The sequence below is a fragment of the Engraulis encrasicolus genome, chromosome 15, assembly GCF_034702125.1.
Source record: "Engraulis encrasicolus isolate BLACKSEA-1 chromosome 15, IST_EnEncr_1.0, whole genome shotgun sequence".
Taxonomy (NCBI): Eukaryota; Metazoa; Chordata; class Actinopteri; order Clupeiformes; family Engraulidae; genus Engraulis; species Engraulis encrasicolus.
In genome coordinates, this window is record NC_085871.1 from 28972282 (window position 1) to 28987267 (window position 14986).

At 43.7% G+C, this 14986-nt stretch overlaps 1 protein-coding gene across 1 annotated transcript in view; it reads right to left on the reverse strand.

Annotated features, from left to right (window-relative positions):
* The window catches only part of tdrd9 (tudor domain containing 9), a 39461-nt gene extending 25955 nt beyond the window's left edge, over window positions 1-13506 (reverse strand). The window contains exons 1-14 of the mRNA XM_063217348.1: window positions 13265-13506; window positions 12427-12482; window positions 10265-10338; window positions 9476-9697; window positions 7194-7316; window positions 6077-6157; window positions 5014-5178; window positions 4626-4729; window positions 4067-4189; window positions 3237-3321; window positions 2883-2940; window positions 2554-2658; window positions 1788-1885; window positions 1281-1412 (exon numbers count right to left, since the gene is read on the reverse strand). Coding sequence (XP_063073418.1) covers window positions 1281-1412; window positions 1788-1885; window positions 2554-2658; window positions 2883-2940; window positions 3237-3321; window positions 4067-4189; window positions 4626-4729; window positions 5014-5178; window positions 6077-6157; window positions 7194-7316; window positions 9476-9697; window positions 10265-10338; window positions 12427-12482; window positions 13265-13377 — 1539 coding nt within the window. The 5' untranslated portion in view covers window positions 13378-13506. The remainder of the gene's footprint in view (window positions 1-1280; window positions 1413-1787; window positions 1886-2553; window positions 2659-2882; window positions 2941-3236; window positions 3322-4066; window positions 4190-4625; window positions 4730-5013; window positions 5179-6076; window positions 6158-7193; window positions 7317-9475; window positions 9698-10264; window positions 10339-12426; window positions 12483-13264) is intronic.
* Window positions 13507-14986: the final 1480 nt, after the last annotated feature.

Below are 14986 nucleotides of genomic sequence, written 5' to 3' on the forward strand. Positions count from 1 at the left end.
CGCTATAGCAGAGCAAATGATCTCCAAGCGGAGCCGGTCGTTTTAGTGTTTGTCTCTATCTCAAAAGGCCAAGGATGAGATCCATTTTCTATTTTTACTGACCTACACAAGGGAAGCAAGCAAGCAAGCAAGAAACTGGACTTATAGATTACTAATAAGCATGGCAAGCCCGCTTTTAATAAAAAAATGCACCACCACTTTAAAACTCGTTCAAACTCAACTATATCTTGACTGTGACAAGTGGGCTGCTGGTCTAGCTTTCTAGAACAGGGGTTCCCAAACTCTACCATGACAAGGCCCCCCCATAATAGTCGATTCCAGCCAAGGCCCCCCTGACATGGGTCGTACCACTATTTTTTTTCTGTGCACCCACTTTCAAGATTCGATGAAGTTGGTGCATTCCTATCCCCTCCGAGTATTACAGAAAGCACAATTCATATATACTCTCCATTCTAGGTATATGGTCAAATATACTTTGAAGGCCTCAATTAATATGAAGAACTCTGAAAAGCAAAGTTTTTCAAAGCTTGAATGTTTGATACAGTGCTACTGTACTGGGGTTTAAGAGGGCGTTCCAGTCATCAAGTGCCCACATGGTTAATTTGAGGCCTGAAGTAAGGGGTACCGAAGGGTTATTTTGTCCCAAAGCTGTTTTTGAGACCCTCCTTTATATTTAAAGTCTCAGTGCCCTAAAGCTTTTGGAATACACTGTACAGTTCCCAGATATGACGAAAAATGAAATATAATTCCCAAAGCATACATAGTTTCTAAGATCTGGAACCCCAAAATGGCAAGACTTTTCATCATCCTTTTCACGAATTTAGTTTTCAAGGCTCAATATAACCACAAATAATCAAGGTATGATATTTGTAAGTGCATCATCTGATAAACAGGGTGGTAAAGAGGGGGCATGGAGATTTTTAGCCTCTATCTTCCTTCAAACTAAAACTAGGTGTCAAAATCTGCTCGTAAATTTTGTGTGCAATTCACAGGATGGGACTGGCACCCAAACCTTGGAGGGCTTCATCTCCACAACCGTTGGATGTAGGATGCTATAATACTTTGGATTCTTTCAATTGACATCAAAAGGTACCTGTATATGAGGTATTAGGAAAATCGGAGAGGGTCACCTGGTGAGGGCGTGTGAACTGACATGGAATGACCCTATGGGCTACGTATGCCAAATGATGCATACATAATGCCCAATAAACAATCCTGATCGTGCATTAGAAGAGGGTGTGAGATGGACAACTGATGGACTGTACTCTGAGCGCACTGACCGCCTTGAGCTTGAGCACGGTCCTCTCGATGTCGCTGAGGTTGGGTGGAGACAGGGCTGTGGAGAGCAGCATGCGCGGGTCCCCCATGTCCAGGAGCTTCACCTTCAGCAGGATGGTGTCCAGGGGGGCACGCTACCGACACACACACACCACATTATTTGCATGTACACAGACAGACAGACACTGACAGAAGACGTATGACCTCTGACCCATTCCATAATAATTATGTGTGTGTGGGGTCACATGACCAGTGGGGTCATAATGGTGAGGTCTCTCACCAGCATCACGCATGTTAAGCAAACAGCAACTGGGGTTTCCCACCAGCATCTCACACATATGGTGGGGTCCCTCACCACACACACACACACACACACACACACACACACACACACACACACACACACACACACACACACACACACACACACACACACACACACACACACACACACACACACACACACACACACACACACACACACACACACACACACACACACGTCTCACCAGCATTTCTGGCACCACATAGTCAGGGATCTCCCTCTCCCAGAAGTCCTTGGTGACCAGCCGGTAACAGTAACCCTTGGAGACGCGGCCCGCTCGACCTGGTGACCCAAACAACACATTCAGCTCTCAGCTGCCTCAACATGGCACTCACAAAGAGCTGAAAATAACGCGCTGACGGGGCAATATTTAGTGGTTTAGTTTGACATGGACATAATAGTTATTGTTAAAAAACAAAATAAAAAAAACAGGGCAGTCATGGTCAAGAGGTGACATTGGCAACTTCAGGGTGGCCATTTATACATTTTTGTTTTCAAGAACTTGAAAACGAAATGATCAATATAAAATATAAATGATTAATAAAAGGCCTAATGAACCTTTTCATCTTAAGCCTAATTTATGCTTTTTGCGCAGATGGGCATAGAGCCTCCGCGTCCGTCAAATCGGTGTCTGGGCGCGACCACACCCCCCACGCAGAGGCTCTGCACCAGTCGTCGCGCACCTAAAAAAAATCCTGACCACACGTCGGACGGAGCAAAGGTCGCAGAGAAAAATTGCGCTGTGACTGGTTGTCTCGCTACTTCCCTGTTCTTGTGGCAGCACAGCGCCGGTAGTTAACGAGAGCAAGCCGACAGTTTGCGAGAGCAAACCTGTAAATATTCTGCAAAATACGATTGTCAATGCTTTCTTTCTAGTGTGTGTAAATAAATGAAGCAACAATGACCGAGTTAGTAAGTAACAAACAAACAACACTGTTACTGTTACATACCCCGCCGCTGGTTGCAGTTGGTCTTGGAAGACCAGGTGAGGTGGAGCGAGCGGAGGTTCGTATCCTTATCACACACCAACTGCCGCGCCAGGCAGAAATCAATAACTGTCAATTAAGCAGACACACACAAACACAATACCAGTAAATGTTAATTAGATATGACAGACAAATGAGAATGGTCCATCAATGGCTTTGTGTTATATTTGCTTTTTACAACGCATACCTGATGTCTGCGATGACTATAATATGAGAAAAAAAACATGCATCTTGTAACAAGGTTGCTTCTAATTTAATTTCATAACACCTCTGGTTGAGCATGACACACTTACCATACTTAACATCAGGCACTGTGACGGAACTTTCTGCGATGTTGGTAGAAAGGATGATCTGAGAGGAGGAGAAATGTGAACGGTCAGATCACTTCAAGGTATCACTTGGGCGTATATTAAGTTTAGATAGATAGATAGATAGATAGATAGATAGATAGATAGATAGATAGATAGATAGATAGATAGATAGATAGATAGACAGACAGACAGATAGACAGACAGACAGGAGGAAAAGAGTGGCCCCAGTATAAACCTACCAGAAGAGAGGCAAAGAAGGAGAGATTGAGAGAAAAAGTGACAGATGTAAGGAAGGATTTAGTACACGCTCTTCAGAGACATTTCACCCTGCATTACCTTCCTGTATCCAACCACAGGCACCAGGAAAACCTCATTCTGTTCCTCCAAGGTCACGGTTGAATGCAGGGGATACACCTGCAACCTAGAGACATGCGTACACACATGCGCGCACACACACCGAGTACGTACAGAAACAGATAGATCTTTTTGGCCTTTCTTTTCTTCTTATTTATTAATACTACAGGGCACAATTGGCAGTTAAATGCCAACACAACAAAGTATGTGACAAACACAAATCTTGAATCTTGAGTAGCCATCTGTCAAAACATTATACATGCAAAAGGCATACACACACACATGGTACCTCTGACCTCTTGACGATTCAGAGTGCTCTGGCAGACAAAGCAGACAACCCTACCAGAGAGAACCGCACGCACGCACGCACGCACTAGGGGTCGACCGATACAGGTTTTTTAATGGCCGATGCGATACCGATTTTTTTTTTCATCACCCTTGGCCGATACTCGATTTCCAATACCCGATATTTGGGGCCGATATGGGTTTAAAAAAAAAAAAAAAAGAGGTTAAAAATGACATATTCCAGGTCTAAAGTTAAAAATAAAGATTCCTTTAACATTATCAAATTGAGGTAGAATTTGTAACATTTAAACACCCACTCTAACAATCAAGTAATGTCTAACAATCAAGTAATAAAAAATAAAGTGTTTTGGTGCTTTTAAACAAACCCGAATGACATAAAATAATAAATATTGCGTATCGACCAAAACCACACGTGTATCGGCCGATACCAATACACAGAAAAAAAACGCAAATATCGGCCCGATATCGAACCGATATATATATCGGTCTATCCCTAACACACCCACCTTCTGCGTCCGAGTTTGGAGAGGGCATCCTGCATGTACTGTATCTCAGCGAGGCCCGGGAGGAAGACCAGCACGCTGCCCCTCACTGGCAGATTCACCACACCTTTGCTCACCTCCTTAGGGCTGGAACACAGACACAGACATGTGCACACACACACATACCACAATGTGTAAAAGTGGGAATGTGTATTCTGTGAGATTTCAGAGATCTGTAGGATGTGTTTAACCGGAACTGAGCCCTGGAAGGAAGGTCAGTAAACCGAAAGCTTGGCCTATTATAAAAAATAACACAAAGGGGATTTAAGTGTGCAGACATTTTTTCTTTCAATTTTATAAGAGCTCTGTGGGATGAAATATTGAATGATTTTAAACAACAACCTCTCCAGTTGTCGTTATGAAAACTTTGCAGTGTACACGTGTGTTTGCGCATGTCCGGGCGCGAGTTGGGTTGGTGTATGACCTGTGGTCCTAGTCTTCCATGGTGTCTAAGCTCTCAACAATGAGGCTGATGGAAGGGTGTGTGTGTGTGTGTGTGTGTGTGTGTGTGTGTGTGGTATACCTATGGTCCTGGTCTTCCAAGGTGTCGAAGCTTTCAATCAGGCTGATTGCAATGTTGTACATCTGGGGACTGATGCCTGGTTCATCCCAGTGCAGTGGTACTGACTATACAGAGGAACACACACACACACACACACACACACACTTGTAAACAGGTGCAAGTCAAAAACAGTTTAATGACAACTTGTATCGGATGTTTTGAGACTCGTACTGAACCATAAATGCTTTAAAGTATGCCACGTCATGTCATCATGTCTGCGTGTGTGTTGTGCATATGTGTATGCATTCTTCACCAAGATGGGCAGAGGCAGGCAGAGAGAGAGAGAGAGAGAGAGAGAGAGAGAGAGAGAGAGAGAGAGAGTGCATGCGTGCATGTGAACGCTCCTCACCGCAATGGGTATGAGTCCTCGCAGGTCATCCAGGTAGAACTGCTCAATGGCGTAGGGAGCCCCCTCCACTTCGAAGATGTAGGCAGGATTTACCTGGTTACGCAGAGGAGTGCCAAAGTACTCCGCAAACTCCTTACAGTTGATGGTGGCAGACATCAGGATCACCTGAGGGAGAGAGAGAGAGAGAGAGAGAGAGAGAGAGAGAGAGAGAGAGAGAGAGAGAGAGAGAGAGAGAGAGAGAGAGAGAATGAGAGAACAGTTAATGGGGATAGAGTACGCAACAGCATGCCAAAGTACTCCGCAAACTCTTTACAGTTTATGGTGGGCGACACCAAGATCGCCTAAGATACACACCGCACAGGGAAAATATTGTATTGCAGCCTAGTGTGTGTGTGTGTGTGTGTGTGTGTGTGTGTGTGTGTGTGTTTGTGTTATTTGTTTTGTTTTATAAGATATGTTTGAGGGCTTTTTATGCCTTTATTTGAAATAAGACAGTCTGAGAGTGTGACAGGAAATGAGCGGAGAGGAAGAGAGGGGAAGGACCGGCAAAGGACCTCAGGCCGGAATCGAACCCGGGACGGAAGCGTAATGGAACAGCGTCTTAGCTCATTTAGCCATCACGTCCCCGTATGTTTGTGCTTAATGGTGGCAGAAATCACGACCACAGGGAGACGCAGTGAGGTATGGAAACTGTGTGTGTGTTTTTACAGTAAATGGTGGCCGACATGAAGATCACCTGTGATGAAGAGGTAAAGATGATGAGGCAAGACAGCTCAGAGAGTATGTGTGTGTGTGTGTGTGTGTGTGTGTGTGTGTGTGTGTGTGTGTGTGTGTGTGTGTGTGTGTGTGTGTGTGTGTGTGTGTGTGTGTGTTACTATTGACAGTCACTTGTGATAAGCAGGGAGCAAAAATTAGCTACTGTATAGGAGCTGTGTGTGTGGTGCATGCCAGGCCTACCGTGTGTGTGTGTGTGTGTGTGTGTGTGTGTGTGTGTGTGTGTGTGTGTGTGTGTGTGTGTGTGTGTGTGTGTGGTTGTGTGTGTGTGTGTGTCTGCCAGACCTACCCTGACGCGGCGCGAGTTGGAGAAGAGCAGTTTCCTGATGACCAGCAGTAGGAAGTCCAACTCCTCTGTACGCTCATGGACCTGTAACACACAATACTAGTCAAGGGGTGTGTGTGTGTGTGTGTGTGTGTGTGTGTGTGTGTGTGTGTGTGTGTGTGTGTGTGTGTCATGAGAATGTGGGAGTTTCACATTCAAGTTCTGTGTGTGTGTGTGTGTGTGTGTGTGTGTGTGTGTGTGTGTGTGTGTGTGTGTGTGTGTGTGTGTGTGTGTGTGTGAGAGAGAAAGAGAGTGTGTGTTGGTATCTTCAGAGATGACATGAAAAAGTTTGGTTGGTGTCGAGGACGGGCAGAATGATTGATAAAGCCATGCCTTCATAAGGCGGAGCCAACGCGTGCTCTCCCAGACCTAGTAGTGGAGCTCACGAAGTTGTGTGGAACTACACAGGTCAGGCAAGTGTCAGGCAAGTGAAAGTGAGTGGAGCAAAACAAAGACGCTGAGTAACACACTACTCTTTGAATGAAAATGGGTAGAAACTGATGACAAAGCTAATTCCTTTGTATTCTCATATCTTGTGATAAGACATTTAGTAATACTCTGGAAACACACACCTGTGCGATGAATCAACTGCTTGATAATACACTAGTAAGAGCACAAGGGGTTATTTATGCGCATTAACCGAGTCAACTGTGTGTGTAAACCATGGGGACTTAATTTACATCGCGGTGTATGTATGGGCGAGTGTTCACTCAGAAAAGAGGACGTGGGACTTCCACACACTAGGTCAGTGTGTGTGACAACTAAAATTCCTTGTAATCCTTGTAAATTAGGAAGATGTGGGACTCTGATCTACATTGTGTGCGCATGTACATGTGTGTGTTCCTAACTATGGACAGGTGTCACTCATCTATACTCTATGCACGCACGCATGCCTGTTCCCAACTTCCCAAATTGTTCATGAAGATGTGCGACTTATCTAGATTGTGTGTGTGCACGTGTGTTTCCTCCGAATCTACAAAGATGTGTGACTCATCTACATTGTGTGTGTGTGTGTGTGTGTGTGTGTGTGTGTGTGTGTGTGTGTGTGTGTGTGTGTGTGTGTGTGTGTGTGTGTTCCCACCTCATCTATGAAGATGTGCGAGTACTCTGTGAGACTCTTGGCCCCCACCAGCTTCTGCAGTAGGACTCCAGTGGTCATGTAGATCAACCTGGTGTGCTCAGATGCCACCTTCTCCAAACCCACCTGAACACAAACATAATGACAAGGGCAACAAAGAAACCACTGACACTTCAACACAAGGAATTTCGCAAACTACACTTCAGGAAATTGTTGGGCTCTGTGTGTGTGTGCGCGTGTGTGTGTTTGATCGGACAGTCTGCATCCTACCTAGAAGCCAATAGCCACTGCCCAGAGCACAGAGTCCCCTCGTCATCTGTGGCTGAGTTGTCCCCAGGTTTACAAGCCCTACTTCTCCTTGTACCTATTTGAAGTTATGACTGTAATGCTTTTATGCATATCTCTGTGTGTGCATATTAATTTGTATGCCCATCTCAAGATCTGGAAACTTTACAAGAAACTACACCCTTTACCTGATAGCCCACAAGACAAGGGAACACTTGTGGTGCTTACCAGGGTGTGTGTGTGTGTGTGTGTGTGTGTGTGTGTGTGTGTGTCAGAGGTTGTGCTAGACTTTTCCACAGTCCGTCATTTTGACGGACAGGGTCGAAAAAAATCCGTCATCGCCTATTTTTTTAATTCGTCACCTCGTTTCTCAATGTGGGGGGTCGCGACCCCGCACCGGGAACAACACAATGCTTAATTGCGTCCAATTGAGAGTAAACCACTGTGAATACATTCCCTTTCACTTGACATTCATTCCCCAACTTTGAGGATAGAGTCCATTATGCTGTCCACTTTATCTCTGCCCCCCTCATTGCACTGTTTAAAAAGCTGCAGATATCTCTCACTGACGCGCGTCTGATTCAGTGTTCAGCGCTATGGTCACCACAAGCACTTTTTTAAAAGACGCGTGCAGGGCTTTATCCAACAGCTGTCAGTCACTCGTTTTGCTCTGATTAATGCACCGATTGTAATACAAAAGCGTAGCATATTAAATAATATTCGGGTTGGGCTTCACATGCACGATGGAAAGGAAAGCCGTCTTGAAGCAGAAATGTTAAGCCCAGGCAGGCGACAAAGGCACTGAAGCCTACAACAGGAAGACGACCAGATTTCGCAAAACTTTGTTGAAAAAAGCTAGCGACGGTAAGGGAGCCACTCTATATGTAGCCCCATTGGCTAGATATGCTGGCTCTGGGAGCGCGGTAGTTGTCTGAAATAAAAACAAATAATAAGGGGTGAATCGAAATGAGAGAAGGTTAGCCGGTTCTGGCAACGTTTGCCAAGTTGTAGGCCTAAGTTACGTTGCCTGATAATATGTAGGCTTTTGAATAGCCGTCGTTTTTATTAGGCTATTTGATTAATGTCCTGAAGCCGTTTTAGACCAGCTTTGCCTTTGAGTGAAGGTTCTGGCTAGCAAACATGATATTCGCATTTTTGTTTCTGTTTCAAGCGAGGAGTTATGAAACAATGCCTTTATGAAGGACGATAGAGGGGCAACTTCGTCATTGGCAGAAAAACAGATAGTTGGTAAGTGTAGTAGGCCTAGGTCTACAAATAGTTCTGAATCTTAAATTAATCGAAGTCACACGTGAAAGGTGGCACCGTCTTCATTATTTTAATTAAGTATTTGGAGCAAGTGCAGAGGCGCGCGCTCTGCTGCAGCCAGCCGCACAGCCCAGCTGCTGCGCATGGTAGGCTATGACAAGCATGAGAGAGGGAGAGAGGCGGACAATAGTTGCAAGAAAATATCTGCGCTGATGATGACTGCCTTATTGAAATGCATATTTGCTCTACTCGATAGAGGTGTAGGCCTACTTAAACTAGTAATTTATTTATCATCACCCTCACCCTGAATATTGATCCGTCAAAATGACGGACAGGCTTCAGAATTTTCCGTCATCCTTCAAAAAAATCCGTCAATGACGGACATTTGTCGGTTAACGCGACCTCTGGTGTGTCTATACCAGAGGTGAGAAACCTTTTTCATTCAAGGAGGCCCACTTCAAATTTTATAAAGTCCTGCAAGGGTCGTACTTTGATCACAAGCCAGGATTTCCTCCTGCACTTAAGGCCTATATTAAAAGGTGGCCACCCTTACAACAGACCCCACCTTCACTATGTCCCCTGAAAATATAACTTAAATGTATTGCAAATGTAATTTCTTACATTTCTTTACAAACCAAACATTCATATTTCATGTGAAAGTGCATAACATTTAAATTATATCTGGGTGCGGACCTCGAGACATCTAGGTTACCCACCCCTGGCCAATACCTTACCTGATAGCCCACGAGACTGCCCAAGGCACACTTGCGCTGGTGTGCCACCCAGCGTGCAATGCTGGAGGCCCCGATCTTGCGCGGCTGCGTCACCACCAGGTTGCAGGGTGCCTGCTTGTCGTGGTAGTGGTCGAGGACAAACTGCGGCAGCTGGGTGGTCTTCCCACTGCCCGTCGCCCCCCGGATGATCACCACAGAGTTGTTCTCAATCAGGGTCACCAGCTGGAGGGGAGAGGGAGGGAGGGAGAGAGAGACATTTCATAAATCCTATTATAAAACCATGTGAGAAAGTGTCTTCGGGTTTACACTTACAGCACCAACTGACATTGATGAAGGAGAGGAAAAACAGTACAAAAAAAGACACAGACACACACATCAAATGCAGAGGCAGTGTTTCCACACACTCACTCAGACACTCAATCCCATACACAGGGATGTGTGTGTGTGTGTGTGTGTGTGTGTGTGTGTGTGTGTGTGTGTGTGTGTGTGTGTGTGTGTGTGTGTGTGTGTGTGTGTGTGTGTGTGTGTGTGTGTGTGAGTGAGTGAGTGAGTGAGTGAGTGAGTGAGTGAGTGAGTGAGTGAGTGAGTGAGTGAGTGAGTGAGTGAGAGAGAGAGTGCAAGCATTGGTTTGGTTAGTTCCCTTTGTCTTTTTCTACCAAAAGGATTCCTGGTTAAATCTATACAATCTATTCAATTTAACCATCAGAAGCATGCTCTTTTCTACAGGAAAAACCTTGCAGTTGCATCTACATCATCACGCAGGCAGCAGTGTGTGAGTGTGTGTCCTACCTCTTGTCTGTCCTTAGTAATTGGCAGAGATGGATAGTCCACGGACGTGAGTGAGGGTGGATATTCAGATGAACCTAAACACCAACAAGATGCAGTGTTGCCAGCAGAATTTTCATTAGTCAAGATGGTGGGGGGTTAGTCAGTGTGACCGATCCTCTGGGGGCATTTTAGCTGGGGATAATCTTGGGAGTGCTCAGTGCACTCACACATATGCCTACTTTGATAAATTCAGCGTCACACACAATGATTTGTCTCGGAGATGTTTATGTTGGTTTACTTGAGGTACTTACTGCCTGGCACATTAGAGAATACAGTGTATCAGTGTACTTGTCCTATAGACTAGTCTAGATCACTCTGCCTGTAGGGTAATATAGCCCCATAAGTTACCATGGCTCAGTAAGTGCGAGGGAATGCTTATTGTCTCGAACCGTGCAGTGTCCAAATTTTCAAAGCGTAAAATTGAATCTACAATGCACCAAGGTTTTCAACTAGCTGATGTGAACAGATGTTTATTAGTCACGTCATCCCCAGTTAACATGCCCCCATTTTAATCTGTAACATCGGTCTCAAAGGCACAGGCCTATCATCACTGGGTCATTTCACGTGAAATCAGACACTTTGGGACCCGACCGACACGGATTTCAATCATACTTGGTGGGCCTTTTCAGTAGCAAGGTAGCACCCCAGAACTGCATTGGTTTGAATCTGACACTAATATTAAGGGAGAAACAGACTAGGAAAGGTTCACATGTGAGGGTAGGACACTATACATTCAGCCTTGAATATATCAGTCAGTGTTAGTCACAAAAAGATGCCTGTGGTGTTGTTTGAAAGCTCTTTTCTGGCTCTACATATTACACAATCACCTTGGAATACAACTACTCTCAAAATATGAATTATGATAAATTGAAAAATTAAAAATTGAATATCTAAAAAACCTATATTTTAAAATGGCAACTGGTGGCTAGCATGTGCTGAGGAATGTATGCCGAGCACTGGAGAGGTGAAACTGAACTTCCTGCATCCTCATGGGCCATCTCCATCCTTCACTTTTCCCTTCAGACCAGATAGACTTGTCATGGATCATCAGGATGTGCTTCTGGTAGTGGAACCTGTAACTGCAACGGGACGTACTTATACATTATCTACAAAAGACACAGCTGTTGCTTCAAATGCACTGGTAGAGTACAAAATGAGAGTGTAGCCATTGATTATCTCTTTAAAGTACGGTAAAGGGAAGATGGCACAGGTACACAGAGAAGGAATGTTCAAACATTCACATATCATCATTTGGTGTGTATAAATGGACATCTGCCTTAGTTTCTGAAACCTGGGACCATGGACACTGACCATTTTTGTTTTGTTTTTGTTTTGTCATGTCATGCTACTATGGTATTACCATATTATTAGTAAGTGGTCTGTATGACGCCATATATGTGAGTCAAATTCTCTCTGAAATGAATAACAAACCGAACACCAGCATTTTAGGTGCTGCTCATGACATTACCGGCTACGTTTGGACAAGGAACTGGACAAGGAACTTCAATTTATCATAATTCATATTCTGAGAGTAGTTGTATTCCAAGGTGATTGTGTAATATGTAGAGCCAGAAAAGAGCTTTCAAACAACACCACAGGAATCTTTTTGTGACTAACACTGACTGATATATTCAAGGCTGAATGTATAGTGTCCTACCCTCACATGTGAACCTTTCCTAGTCTGTTTCTCCCTTAATATTAGTGACAGATTCAAACCAATGCAATTCTGGGGTGCTACCTTGCTACTGAAAAGGCACACCAAGTATGATCGAAATCCGGGTTGGTCGGGTCCCAAAGTGTCTGATTTCACGTGAAATGACCCCACTGGAAAGACTATGTTGTGCCGCTTCATGTGATGGTATTGAAACTCCTAAAAGTATACATTTTCAGTGAAGCCATAATATATGCACAATACAAAATCTCTCTTTTCTGAGGACATAGTCAAGGTGGTAGGGCTATGTGTTTTGTTGTCAAGGTGGCCACCTCAACAATTAAGTGCTGGGGGGACCTGAGACACAAGTATGCCAAAATATACACAATAACGTATGGTATGCATGCACCACACGCTTGTTAAAATACTGTACTCTCTGAACAGAACACATCACTGTTACTTGTGTACTTACTCTCCAGTCTACTTCTTCGCAGTCCATTGATGCATTCGGAGTAGCCCTTCTCTGGGCTGAACACACACAACACAAATCAATCAATCAATCAATCAATCAATGTTATTTAGTTAAGTGACTGTGGTGGTCTTAGTCAAACTAGCAATGTGACTAAGTATGTCAAATTAAATTTAAATTTGTCAATCATAGTAGGCTATTAATAGGGGCTGACTTCCCAAGTTCAGAAAGCAGGTCCTTCCATATTTGCCACCAAAGTAATTTCATTTCACTGGACCAACCAGCTGACCCAGATCTGCTTTTTGGGCCAGCATCTGTGTTGAAGACTAGGTCAAGGTCTCAAGGAATACTTGGCAGGATTTTTATTTTCTCCATCCAGCCTTGTGCCTCTGATAGTTGTCGTGATTAGCTCTTCACTCTACACACAGTTCTGCAACCATCAATTCTGTCTGCTTGAGCATCTCGCACGCGCCCGCAAACACAAAACAGTTGATATTAAGTTATGGTAATTCACAATTAAACCACCACTAATGAGAGGCCGTCAACTCAGACAGAAACTTGTTACATTTAAATGGTGAAGAAAAGCTTAGCTTTTATCAACGGCTGGGCTGAACGACAAGTCAATTTGGAAAACACGTGGTCGACGTGAACATTCTTTGCAAACATTTTTTGACAAACTTTCGCAAATGTGTTTTTCAACATGGCTAAGAGTCCATTGGGCTCTTTCTTGATTTTACATGCAGTTCCCGTACAACTAACTAGTGCATGTCACGTTGTTTTAAGTGTCTCCTCGATGTTCGAAACATTAGGTTACGGTAGCTATCTGTGCTAACAACATTACCTAGCAGGCAAAGTGCGCGCTTCTTGGATCTCCGTTTTGGCATCTTCTCTCGCAGATTGAGTCCCGACAGCGAACCAATTTGCTATCTGACCTCCTGTAACAGCTTTCTTCATTTTTGATAGATTTCAGCAATTTCCAACTTCTCCGGTTTCCAACAGTCTTCCTCGAACTACATGCAATGAATCTATCGTCTATTCACACAACTCTCCAGTCGCCACACTCTGCTAATGCCATTTGACCTCTGGCCTTGTGTGCAGCATCAGTATCCCCAGGGCTCTAGTCTGCATCATACTACAGCTCTTCCAGTCATTCTGCTGTGTGGTCAATGAATAATAGAAGGAACACGTTGTTTTTCTCTTGCTATTTAAAAGTATTTTATAACAATTGTGATCAAAGTTGGTCTATGTCTTGAAAAGTGTTTGAATTAACATTAGATCAATTTAATTTTTAATAATAAAGTAGGCTAATAATATGAGCATATTGAAGTAGTCATAGTCTAAACATATGTGTTCTAAAAAAAAAAAGAAGAAAAAAAAAGTCGGAGAGCTCAGCGTCCAATTCTCACATTTAGCTGGTTTATTTATCCAACAGGCTACATCAAAATATAAATTATACAATTTACATTAAAATACATTAATAATGTTTAAACCACTCAGAGCTGTAGAACATCTTACCCTAACCACCAAGAGATCAGAACTGACTATCTGCTCTTCCTTAAAACAGTTTCCTTGGGCATGTGTCAATGCGTCGAGCCCAGCCTTGGTCTTTGTCCATTGCATCCTGATGTTTTATTGGTATGCACTAGGCAGCCTATGGTCTGTTCCTTGGTCCATCTTCCTTGTTAAAGTATAAACATACCAACGAGCAGATGCCCAAGCACCTATTGGCTATTTCTCACATATGCCTTAACATTTCCTTTTGACCTTTCTGACCTTTAATATGTTCCTTGTGTGGACAGTGTGGAGGCAGTTGCACACATTAGTATTTAGAACAAGATTAGGCTACCAAGTTTTTGTACATCCATACTTTGTTCATTGAAATACAGGCACATATAATGATAATTAAAAGACATGTGGTTATACTTCTAAGACAAAAAAACTTCAGACTAAGACTAAAAATGTTTTTATTAATATCCACACACACAAACACACAGGGGTTGTAAACATAATTGGCAGAGAGACGCAGAGACTGCAGACGCACATATTCTCAAACACACAGAGTGGGGATTGGGAACCTTCTGGACACACAATCAAACACATAGTCATAGATTAGAACACACTCTGAAACAAAAATGTGCCATCAGAAGTGTACCCATTGTTTGTGACCCGTAATTCCATGAGGGAAGGCAGTGTGATGGAGTGACCATCACTAGGATTGTGGGTGTGTTCTCAGTTCTGACTATTACACAAACAAGCTTGGCTCTTTGGTGTAGCGGTTAGAGCCCCAGTTTAGCATCCCTGAAGGTCTGAGTTCAAGGCCCAGCTGGGCAACTCTACTCCCCTTCATTATACTAACGTTATTTGAAGTATTTTCAGGGAAACAGGATGTTCCTCCTTTTAAGTTATTTTGCCTTAGGCCTACTACTAAACCTTTCAGGCTGAAGGGTGTTTTATGGATAGGGCAGGGTTGTGCCTGGTGCGAGTGACCTCTCAAACGGAAACTTGTTATCCAACAAAATGTGTGTCTTTTAGTCCACAACGTATTGTCATTAATAATTAGGGT